We start from the raw sequence: 18424 nt of genomic DNA on the forward strand, positions 1-18424 counted from the left end.
CGGCAGCGGCAGGGCGGGGCGTGTGCCCTCGCCTGAGGAGATGGAGGAGGAGGCGATCGCCACCGCCCCCGGGAACGAGACGGAGGACGTGGACTTCCTGTCTGGGCTGGAACTGGTCCCTGGAGCCTGGGCTCAGCTCGCCCTTGGGGGGGCGAGGACTGCGCCCTCCATCTTGCCCTGGGTCCTCCATTTTTGGGGCGGCCACCATGTGCTCAGGAGAGTGTCTTCTTCCCGGAAGCCCAGGCCCCTGCCGGCCACGCCCAGGATTTCTTTAAACTAACCAATGACAATCAAGGGACGTGCACGCCAGAGAGATGACCACATCCTGTGTAACAAGACCCGACTCGGCCTGGCCAATTGGCGGGGCCCACAGTCCCCTCCCCTGCCCTTACTATAAAACCCACAATCCCATCAGGCCTCGCTCTCTCTCGGCCACTGGAGCTTACCGTTGCATCGGGTGAGTGTGGCAGGGGAGCCAAACCTAGGTTTGAAATGAATGACTCTTTGCTTTTGCATCGGACTGACGGGCTCCCTGTGGGGGTTCTTGGGAATCTTGAAATCTGGGCACAACAGTAGCCTGTTAAAGTTCCTTCTAACTTTTGGATTCATCAGTCTCAGTTATTTAGTGAAACAAAGAAAGATTTTAAAAAATTACCCAGGCAGCTGACTTAATGTATATGAAAGTGCAGGGCTAGCTGTAGTTCCTCATGGCACTAAGCAACTGTTTGAAAATGAGACAGTCGCCAAAACCGGTTTGGCTCAGTAGATAGAGCGTTGGCCTGCAGACTGAAAGGTCCCAGGTTCGATTCCGGTCAAGGGCATGTACCTGGGTTGCGGGCATATTCCCAGTAGGAGATGTGCAGGAAGCAGCTGATCGATGTTTCTCTCTCATCGATGTTTCTAATTCTCTATCTCTCTCCCTTCCTCTCTGTAAAAAATCAATAAAATATATTTTTAAAAAAAAAGAAAAAAAAAAGAAAGAAAATGAGACAGTGATTTGAGTATGAAGTACTTAAGTATTGGGGTGGGGGAGTGAGCAAAAGGAAAAAATGTTTATATTTTGAACGTCATCACTCATCATTTGATGAATGGAAAATTATTTTAGTCTCTTCATACTTTACCCCACTCCGTCAATATCTCTTCAAAATCGCAATGTTGACCGGGCAAACCCTACTGTAGTAATGTTTATTTATTAGGTTTATTTGTTTGTTTTACAAAGTGTGCTAATGTCAAAATTCCCAGGGCCAAAATTCCATAATGTGTAAAAGTTCTCATCATAGAATTTGTTGAAGTTGGGGACACTTTCCTTCCCTTCTTTCTTTCTTTTTTAAAAAATATTTTTTATTGATTTCAGAGAGGAAGGGAGAGAGGGATAGTTAGAAACATCAATGATGAGCGAATCATTGATCAGCTGCCTCCTACACACCCCCTGCTGGGGATTGAGCCCGCAACCTGGGCACATGCACTGACCGGAATTGAACTACTGGTTCATAGGTTGTTGCTCAGCCACTGAGCCACACCAGCTGAGCACTTTCCCTTCCTTCTTGTTGGCTCTTTGAAATCTAACTGGCAATCTGAATTTGTTTGACATTTTCTTAAAGATTCAGTCAAGTGCTTGAATGACTTATTAATCTTCTTTTTTCTTATAAGGTTGCTTTGAGAGGAATCTGAAGTAAGCGTATGACTTTTTCATAGTTAGATTTGAAATGAAGGCTCTTCAATCATTCATTGGGTTTTGGTTTCCAAGTCAGCGAGGATTGACTGAGTGTCCTGTCAACTGACTGTAGGCCTTGAAATTCCAACCTTGATGTGCTAAGCTTGTGATAATCTTCAAATTATCATGCTGGAAGAATTTAGTGTAAACTTAACTGAATCAAATTCTTTTTCATATTTTAATGGGGAATAATACGGTATTTATAGTCTCAGATCCTGTGAGGAAGTGTTGAGGAGAAACATGTGGATGCAGTGTGTGCTTGGTTTTTCCTGAGTGAGGGGCTGTATTTTGACCAACTCGCTCATTTATTTTCTGAACAGCTTAAACACAATTAAAATAATCTTGTTTTCTCTACCCTCTCCCCATCCGAAAAATCAAACAGCCTTTGGAACGCAAGCTGGATATTTTTCTCTCTGAGAAAAATTAATAACCAGTTATTTGCCTTAAGGCTACTTTTTGTTAATTTGCAAATAACAAGGCTTTGAATTCTTGTCTACTTGTTTTAATGACTTCAGGCACCTGTCTCTGTTTCAATGATAGTTTTGTCCAAGACTAAAAAGTTTCATATTTTTAGTATGAAAGGTGTAAAGATGAAAGGTGATTTTTGAAATAAAACATGAAAATTAGTGTAGCATAGTCAGTATTATTAGTATTGAAAATTATATAGATACTTTTGTATTACATGCTAGAAAGTGGAATAGATTGGTAAGTGCTGATCTTAGAAAACTTGGCAACCTTGTAGTGTTGTATTTAAGTTTACTTAAATAATTAATGGTAGAAAAAAACCATAGTTTTTAGGGGAAAAAGAGAAGGGGCATTTGGGGTTTTGTTGTTGTTTAAAAGGTGTAGAGATTTAACCAAAAATATATATAGAGACTTAACATAGGCACTTCCGGTTTTCAGAGGATGTTTACTGTATAGATTAGTAGATGTGGGTATTGAAATCTGTAAAAGCAAACAACAAGCTGTGACTAAGTCCTAATACTGACCCCCAAAAAGGCTGCCAGACATCCTGCTGAGTTCTAGAATAACAGGTTAAGTGCTCTGTGTTCTGCCAATTATTTTACATCTTGCATATGAGTTTAATTAGATTCATAATTAGCATAATATAGGCTTTCTCCCCTTATACGTATTTAACTTTTTGCACTAAATTATTTACAGATTTAACATGTGTTGCAGCATGTCTCTAGTAATAACCAGAAGTCTACTTCCTTTCTGGAGGCTCTTATTTTAAAACCTCCTGAAGAGTTTTTTGTGGCTTTTGTTGTTAATCTAAATAGCTTGTACTTGTTCCTCACATCATTGTTAAATGTTCAGTAAGATTCTTAGATTGTGGATGTGACATGATGACCCAGTGTTCTGCAGCAGCCTGTCTCTGTCCTGCTGTTTCCCTAGGGATGCCCCAGGGGGCAGCAGCATTGCCCTGGAACTGGGAGGCGTTCCTGAGGGGCTGGTTTTTATCTGACTACTAGGGGCCCAGTGCACGAATTTGTGCACATGGAAGCTGAGGTCGGCACAAGGGTAGGTCTCGGCCCATCCTCTGCACCCCCACCTGGCCCCTCCTGCCATGACCCCCAGTCCCCTATCTGCCGGCAGTCCCATTCCTGCTGCCGCCGCTCCCATGTGCTGATGGCGCCGGCCCCACTCGCACCTGCTGACTGCGCTGATTGGGGCCAACGCCAGCAGTAGGTGCAAGCGGCGGCAGCCAATTGCCCCTCAGGAGCAGGGGGAGGTGGAAAAGCCCTCAGGGGCAGTCGAGGCCGGCAGCTGCTGCTCGCACCCGCTGAAGGTGCCGAGCAATCAGGGCCGGCGCTGGGCACCGGCAGCGGGTGCAAGCAGCTCCGGCACTGGCAGCAGGTGCGAGCGCTGTGTGGGACTGTGGCGTGCAGGAGCAATGAATTTTCAGTCACCACCAGAGGCTCACCCTGATGACAGCGACCGGTGCCCCACCTTGGTCTGGTGCCCCCGCTCACCTGCTCCACCATCCCTCTGCGGCCATCGCCCGCCATGTTCTGTGTGCATCCCTGGTGGTCAGCGCACATCATAGGGACTGGTTGTTTGGTTGTTCTGCCGTTCGGTCTATCAGCATATTAAGGTTTTATATATATACTAGAGGCCCGGTGCACAAAAATTTGTGTACTGGGGGGGGGGGAGTCCCTCAGCCCGGCATGTGCCCTCTCACAGTCTGGGACCCCTCGGGAGATAACGACCTGCTGGCTTAGGCCTGCTCCCAAGTTGGCAGAGGGCAGGCCCAATCCCTAGGTGCAGCCCCTGGTCAGGCTCAGAGCAGGGCTGATTGGGGAGTTGGGGCGCCGCCCCCTGTCATGCACAGAGCAGGGCGGATTGGGAGGTTGCGATGCCACCCTCAGTCACGCTCAGGGTAGGGCCGATTGGGGGGTTGGGGCACCGCCACCCGTCACACTCAAGGCAGGGTCGATGGGGAGGTTGTGGCACCACCCCCTGTCACGCACAGAGCAGGGCCAATCAGGGGGTTGGGGAGCTCCCCCCTGTCACCCACAGAGCAGGGCAGCTCAGGGGGTTGGGGAGCTCCCCCCTGTCATGCACAGAGCAGGGCTGATCAGGGGGTTGGGGAGCTCCCCCCTGTCACGCACAGAGCAGGACCCATCAGGGGGTTGGCGAGCTCCCCCCCCCCCCCCCCCCCGTCACACACAGAGCAGGGCGGATCAGGGGGTTGGGGCGCTGCCACTGTCACACTCAGGGCAGGGCCGATGGGGAGGTTATGGCTCTACCCCATCACACACAGAGCAGGGCCTGTGGGGTGGGGGTGGGGGTTGGGGCGCCGCCCTCTGTCACCCACAGAGCAGGGCCGACCGATCATGGGATTGGGGCGCCGCCACTCTCACACTCAGGGCAGGGCCGATAGGGAGGTTATGGCTCTACCCTGTCACACACAGAGTAGGGCCCATGGGGTGGGGGGTTTGGGGTGCCGCACCCTGTCACACACAGAGCCGCAGGGCGATCAGGGGGTTGGGGAGCTCCCCCTATCAGGCACAGAGCAGGGCCGATCAGGGGGTTGGGGCGCTTTCCCCTGTCAGGAACAGAGCAGGGCCGATAGGGAGGTTGTGGCCCCATCCCCTGTCACACACACAGCCGCAGGGCGATCGGGGTTTGGGCGCTGCCCTCTGCACGCTGATCCCAGTGCCGGGAGGCCTCGCGGCTCTGCTGATCCCGGTGCTGGGAGGCATATTACCCTTTTACTATATAGAATAGAGGCCTGGTGCATGGGTGGGGGCTGGCTGGTTTGCCCTGAAGGGTGTCCTGGATCATGATGGGGGTCCCCACTGGGGTGCCTGGCCAGCCTGGGTGAGGGGATGATGGCTGTTTGCAGCTGGTCACACACCCTTCAGGGTGGGGGTCCCCACTGAGGTGCCTGGCCAGTCTGGGTGAGGGGCTGAGGGCTGTTTTCAGGCTGGGACTGAAGCTCCCAACTGCTCCTTTTTTATTTTTTATTTTTTTATTTTGGGCCAGCTTTAGCTCTGAGGCTTGGCTCCAGCTCTGAGGCCTCAGCTGCTGAAAGTAGGTATCTGGTTTGTTTAGGTTCTATAATCAAAACTCTGTATCAACTCCAGCTCTGAGATCCCGGGCTCGCTGAAAGCAGGTTTCTGGGGTTTTGTTTAGCTTCTATATTCGTTACAATGTTTCTTAAACTGCAAGCTCAGAGGCCGGCAAGGCAGGCGGGGAACGTTGCAGTCCTCCGTCACTGAAGCAAGCAAGCCTCATGTTCAGTTTAAGCTGCCTGGCTGCCGGCCGCCATCTTGGCTGGCAGTTAATTTGCATATCTCACTGATTAGCCAATGGGAAGGGTAGCGGTCGTACGCCAATTACCGTGTTTCTCTTTTATCAGATAAGATAATATAGATGCTGTGTAGGTGCATGTAGTGATTTTTTGGGATAGTAACCTATCCAGAGGTCCTTGGTATTTATTCACAACTGATAATCTGCTTATTTTAGGGACTTAAATTCTTTATAAAATTCCAGTGAAAATTACACCGCACCTGTGATTATAGTCTAGGAGTCTTTAAACTCTAACATAAAGTTTTTAAAAAATACCTGTGTGCTTATCATAACAAAACAGCAGAAACCCAAAGCACCCGGCCTTAAATTCACCCCTTTGCTGAAGGCTTTGAGAAGAAAGAGAGGGAGTTAAAATGTTGTGAATGATTGGACAAGAGGCAGCCTCCAGGGAGGGATGGGCACATGAATCACTCTACTCTCTGCCCGGGGTGAGGCAGAAGCGTCCTGCTCCCTAGTGCGAAGGCTTTGCTTCTGCGCTTTCCTCCTGAGTCTCTATGAAAGGGTTGTAGCCATCTGTGCTCTTCACCTGGTAATGGGAGCATCCGTTTCTCCATGTCTTCTCCCAAATGGGATGTTATTAATTCTTTATTAATATTTCAATCAGTCTGATTGAAAAATGACTTGTACCTGTTGGTGTTGAGCGTATTATCATGTAATTATTGGTCAATTGCATTTCTTTTGTAAAATTTCTGTTCGTAACTTTTTTCCCCTATTAGGTTTGGGGGTTTTTTCTTTATTGGTTTATATGGGCTTTCTGCTGTGATTATGGCTATTAATCCTTTGTCTATTATAAATGCTGAAAATATTTTCTTCTAGTCGGTAGCTTGGCTTTGGCTTTTAACGTTGTTTTTGCCAATCAGAAGTTTTAAATGTTTATGTGGCCAAATGTGATCTATTTTATGGATTCCTTGCTTAAGAAGTATACCCCAAAGTTATGCTTATAACTACTATATTCTCTCATGTTTTCTTTTTAATTTGTTTGGAGTCCTGTTTTTCATGTTTTGCTCTTTTAATTCACCTGGAATTTTTTGATGTGACAGCATGAAGTAAGGATCTAATTTTTTCCCCTCTCTGAATGGTTTTCCAATTCTTACACACTATTTGTTCATCTTTTCACAATTGATATGCGATTCCATTTTATCACAGACTATACCAGTGATGGTGAACCTTTTGAGCTTGGAGTGTCAGCATTTTGAAAAACCCTAACTTAACTCTGGTGCCGTGTCACATATAGAAATTTTTTGATATTTGCAACCGTAGTAAAACAAAGACTTATATTTTTGATATTTATTTTATATATTTAAATGCCATTTAACAAAGAAAAATCACCCAAAAAAATGAGTTCTCATGTCACCTCTGACACGCGTGTCATAGGTTTGCCATCACTGGACTATACTCTCATGTAAATGGATCTACTTCTTAACCTTATTCTACGTTATCCATGTACTTGTCTTTTCTTGTACTAATACCGCACTGCGTTCATATTTTAATACTCCTTCTGTCCCATAATAATAGTAGCAGTTGATGAATGTAATTTTCCCATAATAATAGTAGCAAAAGAAAGTAAATATAGAACGCAACATTTATTATCAAAAAACTAGATTAAATTAAACAATAAATTAAAAATAGTACCCCTAATTTTTATTTTGAGTGTTTAGATAGTTTCTGGATTTTTCAATAATTTTGTTACTGCATTTTAAACTTGTAGGTAGGATCCCTTGGCTGCGAAGCTTTGCTTTCCCTGTGTGCGTGAGCTTAAAGTTATTGGAGCCGTCGTTCTTCATTGCTTCCAGCATAACTTGTTGAAGTGACAGAAACGTATTATCCAGTATTTCGGGGAAAAAATTATTAAAGGCTAATATGGTGCCTCTTTTGCTAAGAGGAATATGTCTAAGTTTTTCAAGTTTTTCTCCATAATCTTTGCATTTACGTCCACAGTTTTGTTTTTTCAAAGAATCAACATTAGCATAAGATTCTCCTTGACAGTTATTTTCGGAAGCACGTTTCCAAATTCTTGATACGGTCATTCTGTTGCACTTAAATTGTTTTGCAGCTAACGTAATTGTACCTTTCTGCAACTTTTCCTTTTTCTTTTGATGCATCAAGAACTGGACAATCACAACTCGATCTTTGCTTGAAAACTCTCTTTTTTTCATCTTACTTTTACAATGGGTTGATATTCAACTGAAATAAAACAATTGATTTTGATCATCGGATGAAATTAGAAAAATAGTTATAATTCGTAATAATTAGATTAACCTAAAAATTGAAAGATGTGTCAAAACAAATGACAGATGTCATGAAACATTGATTTTTGATTGAAGGCTTCGCAATTTTGCGCTACAACATAACTTACAGCTGCATTCGCCAATAATTCCCATTTAAATATTCACTTGCTACTATTATTATGGGACAGAGGGAGTATATTTTTATTGATTTCAGAGTGGAAGGAAGAGGGAGAGAGATAGAAACATCGATGATGAGAGAGAATCATTGATCGGCTGCCTCCTGCATGTTCCCCACTGGGGATTGAGCCCACAACCTGAGCTGAGCATGTGCCCCGACTGGGAATCAAACCTCGATCTCCTGGTTCATAGGTTGTTGCTTAACCACTGAGCTACACTGGCGGGCTATCAGACTTATATTTTTATCTCCCTAGTTAGACATGTAGCAGTAGATTAAAAACAGCAACAAACAACTAATGAAGCAATAGATCTCTACGCCTAATAGGTAAGTTATTTGGCATTTGACAGATGGAAGCACAACATTTAATTAAGATAATCTGTCAAATAGGACATATACAAGATCAGGAAGTGATGATTGACTTGTAGAGAGTGAAAAGTCAACAGAAATCTATAGCTGTTGGGAAATAAAAAATGCAGTGACTGTACCACTAGCTTCCTGTCAAGGTTAGGGTCAACTGCAGATCTGCCAAAAATAGAGCATCTGATTTGCTGAATGTTTGGCCTTACCAAATGTAAGAGTGTATTTGAAATTATTATTGGACCTTCATCTGTTGAGTAGGGGGATAGGAGTGTAAATTCAAAGATTTCAATGGGAATTTTCCATTACTTACTATCTATCTATCTATCTATCTATCTATCTATCTATCTAAATGCCAGGTAAATGTGTATTGAATTAAAGTATTTTGTTGCAACCACCATACATACTGGATACATATGTCTTTAGAGCCACACTGACTTCCTGTCCTTCCTAAGTGCTTTAAAAGTTATTTGTCGGACATGTCAGATCATTTGGCTCAGGAATCATCCTACAGAAGTCTCTCTGGCATTATTGTAACTTTTCATATGTTCCTACTGTTTCATTTTAGCCTTGGACACAAAGTTCATTAACACTAAAGATAGTACAGGCTTAGAGTGTGGATTGCATGTGTAGACTAGATGTTGTTCAGATGGCTTTAGATCTTTTAAAAAATCTGTTAAAAGGTTAATTATTCCGTGGTGGTTTTATTTGATGTATCACTAAAAATGAAATAGTGAATTCAGTTTGATGTTATTCTACCTGGGTTTTGTGTGTGTGTGTGTGTGTGTGTGTGTGTGTAAAATCAAAGCTTGTTTTGTACACTTTGCTTTTACATTTTTATTTATATTTCTTAGAAGTGTTTCAGATTTTAGTATGGCTCATTCTGGCTTCAAGTCTTATCAGCATCCCCTTTAATGTATAGGCATCTGTTCAGTTTACTGAAATATTCTAAATAAGATGAGCAAGGTCCAGATCAGTTAGTTCATGAAAAGTTATTTAAATAAATAACTTTTGATGTATTCTGGTCACCACAAAAGGAATTATACTACCAAACTCAACAATAAAATAAAGAGCGTAAAACAATTTTTTAAATATATTTTATTGATTTTTTACAGAGAGGAAGGAAGAGGGATAGAGAGTTAGAAACATCGATGAGAAAGAAACATCGATCAGCTGCCTCCTGCACACTCCCCACTGGGGATGTGCCCGCAACCCAGGTACATGCCCTTGACCAGAATCGAACCTGGGACGCTTGAGTCCGCAGGCCGGCGCTCTATCCACTCTGCCAAGCCGGCCAGGGCAAGAGCGTAAAACAATTTAACATGAATTGGAAATAGATGGAATAAAAGGAAAAAAATGAAAGGTGAATTACATGTCCATATTCTAAGCCATATTTTATGGCTTTTTTCCTTCCATCACTACGTAAGAAGATAGCAGACTAGCAATAAAGAGAGAGATCTAACAGATGTTCCACAGCAAAATGCTTCATCAGTTTATTTCTCATGATCCTATTAACACCATGAGCTGATTGATTGTCCTTGGTTAAAATTAAGTAATGTCAGATGGAGCAAAAAAGAACTCATGGACATGGACAACAGGGTGGTGATTGTGGGAGGGAGAGGGGTTTGGGGAAGGTAGAAGAGGGTATGGGGGGGATAAATGAGGATGGAAAACAATTAAATTAAAAACAGAATAAAGTTTCTTCTCTGCTTTAAAAAAAAGAGAGAAAGAATATCACAGTGTTCGCTTTTCAACTACATAAGACCTGCATTTCTCCCAACTCATATCTTTTTGGCTTTGAAACTTAATTTGTTGTTGCTGTTGTTATTATTTTGTACTGTGTGGTTCTCTGTACAAAATATGCTGGCATATTTTAAGAGTTTATGAATATAAGCAGTGGATGACATCTTCAAAGCATAGCGAACCTACAGATATTTACTTAGTACTAGCTTTGTTATATCAAACCCATGATGAAGTGTTGAGACTTTATACTGTCTGTAGAGATGATGCGCTAAATTAGTGCCAGTGTAACTTGAATAGTTAACTCGGTGTTTACTGTGTAGCCAGCTCTATGCTAAGTGCTCTTCTGTCCAGTTAAGCAGGTACAGTTTTTTTTCCTTTCATAAATGATGCCATTGGCACAAATAAGTCCAGTCACTTGTTAAGTCACATAGCCAAGTAAACAATGAACACAGAGTGATGGAAATGTTCTAACATTGGATTCTAGTGATGGTTACACAACTGCAAATTTACTAAAAATGATTGAATTGTATACTTAAAGTGGTTTTATATGTGAATTATATTCCAATAAAACTTTTAAAAAGAATAAATGGGTTCAGAGCTTATTTTGGAGGGTTCTCTTTTATAAGTATGATTATAAACTAATATAGTTGATACTTTTTGGTTCTGCATAATATTTTAGGTAAGTGGATGGAAAACTGAATAAGGTAATATACTGTATCTTAAGTATCATTCATTCAGTAAGACAGAACATTGGAAGGTAACCCTCCACCCCATAAGTTCAGTAAGAGTTAGAGTTTTTATGGGTAGGAATTATGGAGCTAAGTATTATAATCTAAGTTTAAAGAGTAGTGATTCAAATATATGTTAATCTTTTGTGATTTTTAGATATCAGGATCTTGATAGCATGCTCTCTCTCTCTACACACACACACACACACACACACACACACACACACAGTATCCAAAATTAGAAAAGGTATTGATATTTTCTCTAATCTCATCTATCCTGCCAGTGTGTTTTTGTTTTATCTGCCCTCTCAGCCCACTGGAGTGCCATGTCTTTTTTTTTTTTTCTTGCGGGTTCTGCTCCCCCTCTGTCCCTGGAGTGCCATGTCTTATGAATGAGTAAACACACTTGGGCTTCAGGCTATTTATATGTTCTTTTTTTATTTTTAGCACTTTCCTTTTATTTGGACCCTTGGATGCCCATTGACGGATGCTTGAGACCTTCAAGTAATCTTCAGATCATAGCAGAACTGTAAGGCCCTCTGTATGGGAAGGAGATAGTCCGTGTGCTGTGGACATGAACGGAGAACAGCAGCTTGATGCAGGTATTGGTTTTGGTGAGCAGAATTCATTCCTCAGAGTCCAGAATCATATTACCTTCCTGGGTGACATGGTCTGACTTACCTTCTGACACTAAAGAGAGAGCTGGTTGAGGATATGAGTTGTCTTTCTCTGTACCTGGAAGAGCCTGGCACTAGGGGATACTCACAGTGTTTCCTGAAAAACTAAATTTTATGAATAGACTTCTGTTTTGAAAAAACAACATTTTAATTTTGATAGTTACTTTTGAATTATTTTGAAATAATTATATATTCATAAGAAGTTGCAAAGATAATACTGACAGGTCCCCAGTATCCATCACCAGTTTCTACCATTAGTTAAATCGCTTATAAGTATAGGATTGACATATTTAAAAAGTGTATGTAGTTTTCTGTCATTTTATCACATACTAGAAGCCTGGTGCATGAAATTCGTGCACTTGGTGTGTGGGGGGGGGGTCCCTCAGCTCATCCTGTGCCCTGTCGCAGTCCAGGGCCCTCGGGAGATGTCCAACTGACGGACATCCTGAGCGCTGCCACGGAGGCAAGAGAGGCTCCCGCCACCGCTGCTGCCCTCGGCCAGCCATGAGCCCAGCTTCTGGCTGAGCAGTGCTCCCCCTGTAGGAGTGCACTGACCACCAGGGGGCAGCTTCTGAGTTGAGTGTCTGTCCCCTGGTGGTCAGTGCGCATCATAACGACTGATCATTCCGCCGTTCAGTTGATTTGCATATTAGCCTTTTATTATATAGGATAGATTCCTGTAACCACCACCTCAGTCAAAATACAGAACTACTCCATCACCACAAAGAGCTCCCTATTCTGCCCCTTCATACTTACACCTACTTTCCTTCCCCCAGCCTTCCCTAAGTCAGGCAACCATTAGTCTGTTCTCTATCTCTATAATTTTGTCATTTCAGGAATGTTACACATATAGAACCACATAGTATGTGATTTTTTGAGGTTGCTTTCGTCACTCAAATAATGCCCTTGAGATCCATCCAAATTTTTGCACGGATCAATAGTTTGTTTCCTTTTATTGCTGAGCAGTGTTCCATGGATATACTACAGTTTGGTTAACTATTCACCTACTGTTGTACGTTTTGGTTGCTTCCAGTTTTGGGCTACTAAAAATAAAGCTGCGCCCTAACTGGTTTGGCTTAGTGGATAGAACGTTGGCCTGTGGACTGAAGGGTCCCGGGTTCGACTCCTGTCAAGGGCATGTACCTGGGTTGTGATCACATCCCCAGAAGGAGGTGTGCAGGAAGCAGCTGATCGATGTCTCTCTCTCATCGATGTTTCTAACTCTCTATCCCTCTCCCTTCCTCTCTGTAAAAAATCAATAAAATATATTTAAAAAAAATAAAAATAAAGCTGCTTGTGCAATAGTATACATCAGATTTCATTTTTCTGGGGTACATGTCTAGGAACACAATTGCTGGATCATAGGTTTAATAAAGAAACTGCCAAACTATTTTCCAGGATGACTGTACTATTTTACATTCTCACCATCCATGTATGAGAGATTTAGTTTCTTCTCATTCTCACTATCATTTGTTATTGTCACTATTTTTTATTTAACTCTGATGGGCATCTAATAGTGACAGCTTATCCTGATCTTAATTTGCATTTTCCTAGTGGCTAGTGATGTTGAACATGTGCTGTATCCTCTTCAGCACAGTGTCTCCATTTATTTGGTTCGTTTATGGTTTATCTGCCTTTTGTTTTTTTAAATATATATTTTTATTGATTTCAGAGAGGAAGGGAGAAGGAGAGGGAGATAGAAACATCAATGATGAGACAGAATCATTGACTGGCTGCCTCCAGCACGCCCCCTACTGGGGATTGAGCCTGCAACCCGGGCATGTGCCCTTGGCTGGAATCGAACCTGGGACCCTTCAGTCTGCAGGAGGATGCTCTACCCATTGAGCCAAACCAGCTAGGGCCTTTTGTTGTTTTTTTCTATCCTCACCTGAGGATATTTTTCCATTGCTCTTTAGAAAGAAAGAGTAGAGGGGAGGGAGGAAAAGAGAGAGAGATACATTAATTGGTTGCCTCCCACACAAGCCCCTACCGACAAGGGCCGGGGATCAAACCCACAACCCAAGTACGTGCCCTTGACCAGGAATTGAACCTGAGACCCTTTGATGTGCGGGATGATGTTCTCACCAGCCAGGGCTATATGTCTGCTTTTTAATTAATAATTATTTCTTTAAACATTGAGCTTTAAAAAAAACAACTTTATTGAGATATTTTTCTTTTTTAGAGGTATAATTATGCCCTTATAGAGTGTACAGTTAAGTGGCTTTCAGCATATTCACAAAGTTTTGTGACCATCACTAGTATTTCTAAAACATTTTCATCACCCCCTAAAAGAAACAGTTAGCAATTGTTTCTTGCCCCACTCAGCCTCTGGCAAACCACTATTAGTCTCCTTTCTGTCTGTATGGATTTACTTATTTCTGCTTCCTTTTGATTAATGTTTATTTACATGGTATATCTTTTTCATTCTTATACCTTCAGTCTGCCTATATATCATTATATTTGAAGTTTTTTATAACAGCACATAATCTTTTTAAATTTCAGTCTTATAATTATTATGTGTTTAGACCTTATACATTTAATGTAATTATTGGTAAGTTAGGGCTCAAGTGTGCTATTTTTGTTCATCTGTTTTCTGGGATTATTTTTGTCTTCTACCCCCTGCCTTCCTGTGGGTTACTTGAATATTTTTTTTTAGAATTCCATTTAGATTTGTCTATAGTGTTTTTTAGTGTATCTTTTTGTATAGCTTTTTAGAAGTTGCTCTAGGTATTACATTTTATGTACATAACTTATCAGTCTGTTGGTATCATCATTTTATTGGTTTGAGTCACATGTAGAAACTTTACCTATTTTATGTCTTTACCTTGTAATATAATTATCATAAATATTTCCTCTTCATATTTTGAGAACCATATCAGATATTAAAATTTTTGTTTCAACTTTCAAACATAATTTAGAAAACTCGAGGAGAAGGAAAATATTTTTAAATACTTTTAGTTTTTCCATTGTTCTTCTGATACTAACTATTTTATTATTTATTTCTACTGTTCATTAAAAATATAAACAGCCATAGCTGGTTTGGCTCAGTGGATAGAGCATCAGCACACGGACTGAAGGGTCCCGGGTTCTATCCCGGTCAAGGGCATGTACCTCAGCTGCAGGCTCAGTCCCCGGCCTTGGTCTGGTTGGGGTGCATGCTGGAGGCAAACAGTCTATGTGTCTCTCTCATATCTGATGTTTCTCTCTCTGTCTCTCCCCCTCCCTTCCATTCTCTCTGAAAATTAGTGGGAAAATGTCCTCCAGTGTGGATTCACAAGAAAATTAAAAATAAATAAACAAATAGGTGTACATACAGATATGTTTATTTCTATACCTCTCTCACCATACACAAAAGTAGAGATACAATAAAAACTGATTTGTAGTTTCCAGTTTCACTGAATATATACTGGAAAGCATCCCACATCAGTACGTAGAAATTGTTCTCATTCCTTTTTACAGTTGTATAGTGCTGGATGTATAAACCATAGATCGTTCAGCCAGTTCCTTATTGATGGACATTAGGTCTTTGCAGTCTTGATTCATAAGTAGTGCTGTAGTGAATAGCTTTGTACATATGTCTTTTTGTATTTTGCCAGCATATCTTTGGAATAGATTCCTAGAAGTGGGATTGCTGGATCAAAAGGTAAATACATATATCATTTTGCTAGATATTGCCAAGTTTTCTTTCACGAGGGCTGTGTCATTATGCTTTACCTGCTTAACTATAGCCTCACCATAGAGTATGTTGTCAAACTTTGGAATTTTTCCCAATGTGATATTTCAGTGCAGTTTTAATTTGCATTTCTCTTAAAAATGAGTCGATTTGCATATCTTTCCATATGTTTCAGGACCTTTGAATTTCTTTTTTATAAATTTTCTTTTCCTGTATTTTGCTCATTTTTCTATCTAGTCATTAACCTGTTTCTTCTCTGTTTTTTTAATAGTTTTTAATGTATGAGAAACTTTAGTTCCTTAGCTCATTATTTTTATTGTTGTTGTTTATTTTTATTTTTAAGGTAGCATGCTGTTTCAGGGCCTAGGATCCTTGTTAAGCACCATGAGTGTTCAGCCATGCTATGTTTTAGTAATGGAAATTGACTTTCTACTGGCCCATACTTCTAGGAGATTTCCAATGTGGTCTTTGTTGGCTTGTTATATTTCTAGTGAAAAATTGCAAATACATAAAAATGAATGGGAAACAATATAAGAACACTCACATAGCTTACCCTGAAGAATTAATGAATGTTAACACTGTCTTACATTTGTTTCCATTGTTTTATTGTGGTAAAATATCCATTGTACACAGTTTACAATTTTAACCATTTTTAAAAGAGTGTACTGTTCAGTGGCATTAAGTACATTCATATTGTTGTGCACTCATTACCACAGTCTATCCCTAGAACATTTTTCATTTTCTCAAACTGAAGCTCTATACTCGTTAAACACAAACTCCCCATTCTCGTTGCCCCACAGTTTTGGAAACTACCGTTTTCCTTTCTGCCTCTGTGAATTTGACTATTCTGGCTACCTCGTGTAAGTGGAACCATACAGTATTTATCCTTTCGCAGGTGGCTTGTTTCACTTAGCATAATGTCCTCTAGGTTCATCCTTGTTGTATTATGGTCAGAATTCCTTCTTTTTTAAAAAGACTGAATAATACTCCACTGGATGGATGTATCACATTTTAATTTCTTCTTCTGTCGATGGATACTTGGGTATTGTGAATATTGCTGCTATGAACATTTGTGTACAGATGTCTGTTTGATTCTGCTTTCACTCCTTTTGGATATATACCCAGAAGTAGAGTTGGTGGATCCTGTGGTAATTGTATTTTTAATTTTTGAGAAACCACCATATAGTTTTCCACAGTGGCTATACCATTTTACATTCCAACACCAGCAGTGCACAAGATTCTAATTTCTCACTTCCTTGCCAACATGTATTTTCTGCTTTTTGTTGTTAATCCTCACCTGAGGATATTTTTTCTATTGCTTTTCAGAGAGAAGAGTGGAAAGGAGGGTATGGGGAGGGGGGGGGAGAGATTGATGTGAGAGAGACACATTGATTGGTTGCCTTTTGTATGTGCCGGAATCAGAGCAGGTCGCGAACCTGCAACCCTGTATACATGCCCTTGACCGGAATCAAACCTGGGACTCTTGGTCTGCAGGCCACTGCTCTGTCCACTGAGCCAAATTGGCTAGGGCGGTTTTCATTTTTAAAAGTACATAAGTACTAGATAGGCACAACCCAGTTTATGCCTCTTTAGTACTTTTTAGTACTTCTCTTCTAATCATGTTTTCTCCTCTCCATCCCCAAAGGCAGCACTGTTCATTGCAAACTTACTAGTGCCAGGCATTGTTATGGGCAGTGGGGATACAAAGTTCCTGTCTTCATAGAGCTTGTTTTCTAAAGGGGAAGATAAAAGACATGGTGTACTGTCCAACAGGGATGAATGCCTTGAAGATCAGAAAGCAGAGCCTGGGAGTTTTCTGCTGTGGGCACTGCTTGGAAGGCCTTTTTGGAGACAACTGAGTAGAGGCTTGAATGCAGTGAAGGTGTGAATGACACTGGGAGATCAGTCGTGGGACTGCGGAAATAGCAAATGCAGAGGCTTTGAGGAAAGAACATGATTAGATTAAAAAAAGAATAAACTCAGTGTCACTTGAGTGCAGTGAGCAAATGAGGCTGGTTGGGAATGAAGAGGCAGGGTAGGTTGTAAGAGGGTCAGATCATGCAGCGACTTTGCAATCTCTCAAAGATTTTAGAATTTTCATCAATGTGATTAAAAAGTGAGTGATGTCAAGGTTAGGCCTTGGATGAGAGAGAACAATAGGAATGGTGTGAGATGTGATTAGGTTTGGGATATATTTTAAAGGTGATACCTAGAGAATTTTCTGATAGTTTGGATGTGGGATGTTAGATGTGAAAGAAAGAGAGGAAAGCAAGGATAATGTCACATTTTTTGGATTGAGCCAAAATATCGACGAGGGTATGTTTTACTTAGTTGGAGAGTACTAAGGAAGAATTCAGATTAAAAATTCAAGTTGGAAATGCCTACCTATTAAGTATCTCAAATACTTGGTGCTAGGTACTAAGTACAATCCAAAGTGGTTGTAATAGTTACACTCTCACCAGCGTCATGTGATCCATTTGGGTGAAGCCCAGATGGGTCCCAACAGGAGACAGCATGTCACACTCCGTGCTGTTGAGGTTCATTGACGGCCAGTGCACCAAGGGAGCCTACCGTAAAGCCAGTTAACTTGTGAAGTCAATTGTAAGTTAGGTTTATTACTAAATTTATGTTTTTGCACCTTTAGTTTTCTTTAATTGGGGTTCACCTGTTTTTTATTTGTTTTATTTTGTCTTTAATTCCAGATGCTGGGTCTGGTGTGGAAGAAGTGGAATTAAGCTGGGAAGATTATCTGGAAGAGACGGGGTCCACAGCAGTTCCCTATGGATCTTTTAAACACGTGAGCAGCAACTGCATTGCTTCACTGTTTACATCTGTTTTCCTTGACTTACTATGCCATCATTAGACAGTTTGGAGTTGTTTTAAGTTGGGGCGCTTGAAAGAACTTGAATGCCTTTTCCTGTTTTCTCCCCCTGATACCCTTATTAAGAAAACTTGATATACTCTTAAAATTATTTTTGGTTTTGTGTACTTTCCGCCACTTAATGCAGGAATTGTTTTTTTTGACTGGTCATGAATATTCCTTTATTTTTGTCAAACAATCTTTTTATAAGCTGAAGATAATGTTTTTTCTTGCACTTTACATTATAACATTTTATGACTATTGGTTTGCTTATTGAAAGTAATTTCAGTGACACTGTTGTTTTCTATTATGTTGAGCAGAAATGTAGTAATGACATCCAGTCAGTCACGTGGGTGGCCTGTGCGCATAGTTTTATACCCTAACAGCCCAATTTAACGCCACCTGCCTGGTAGTCACTTAGTAGCCGACTTGGCTGTCAGGGTGTCGCAG

General features: G+C 41.3%; 1 protein-coding gene across 10 annotated transcripts in view; it reads left to right on the forward strand.

The window, feature by feature from the left end:
* Positions 1–18424, forward strand: part of SFMBT1 (Scm like with four mbt domains 1) — a 105060-nt gene that overhangs the window by 39433 nt on the left and 47203 nt on the right. For 5 of the 10 annotated variants that reach the window (XM_036331925.1, XM_036331923.1, XM_036331924.1 and 2 more), the window contains 2 exons: positions 11212–11378; positions 17817–17911. In XM_036331925.1, the coding sequence (XP_036187818.1) occupies positions 11339–11378; positions 17817–17911 (135 nt within the window). In that variant the 5' untranslated portion in view covers positions 11212–11338. Of the gene's footprint in view, positions 1–11211; positions 11379–15037; positions 15085–16671; positions 17716–17816; positions 17912–18424 lie in introns of those variants that run through there. The other 5 variants (XM_036331928.1, XM_036331929.1, XM_036331931.1 and 2 more) reach the window with 4 other exon arrangements.

The sequence above is a fragment of the Myotis myotis genome, unplaced genomic scaffold (assembly GCF_014108235.1).
Source record: "Myotis myotis isolate mMyoMyo1 unplaced genomic scaffold, mMyoMyo1.p scaffold_m19_p_13, whole genome shotgun sequence".
NCBI lineage: Eukaryota > Metazoa > Chordata > Mammalia > Chiroptera > Vespertilionidae > Myotis > Myotis myotis.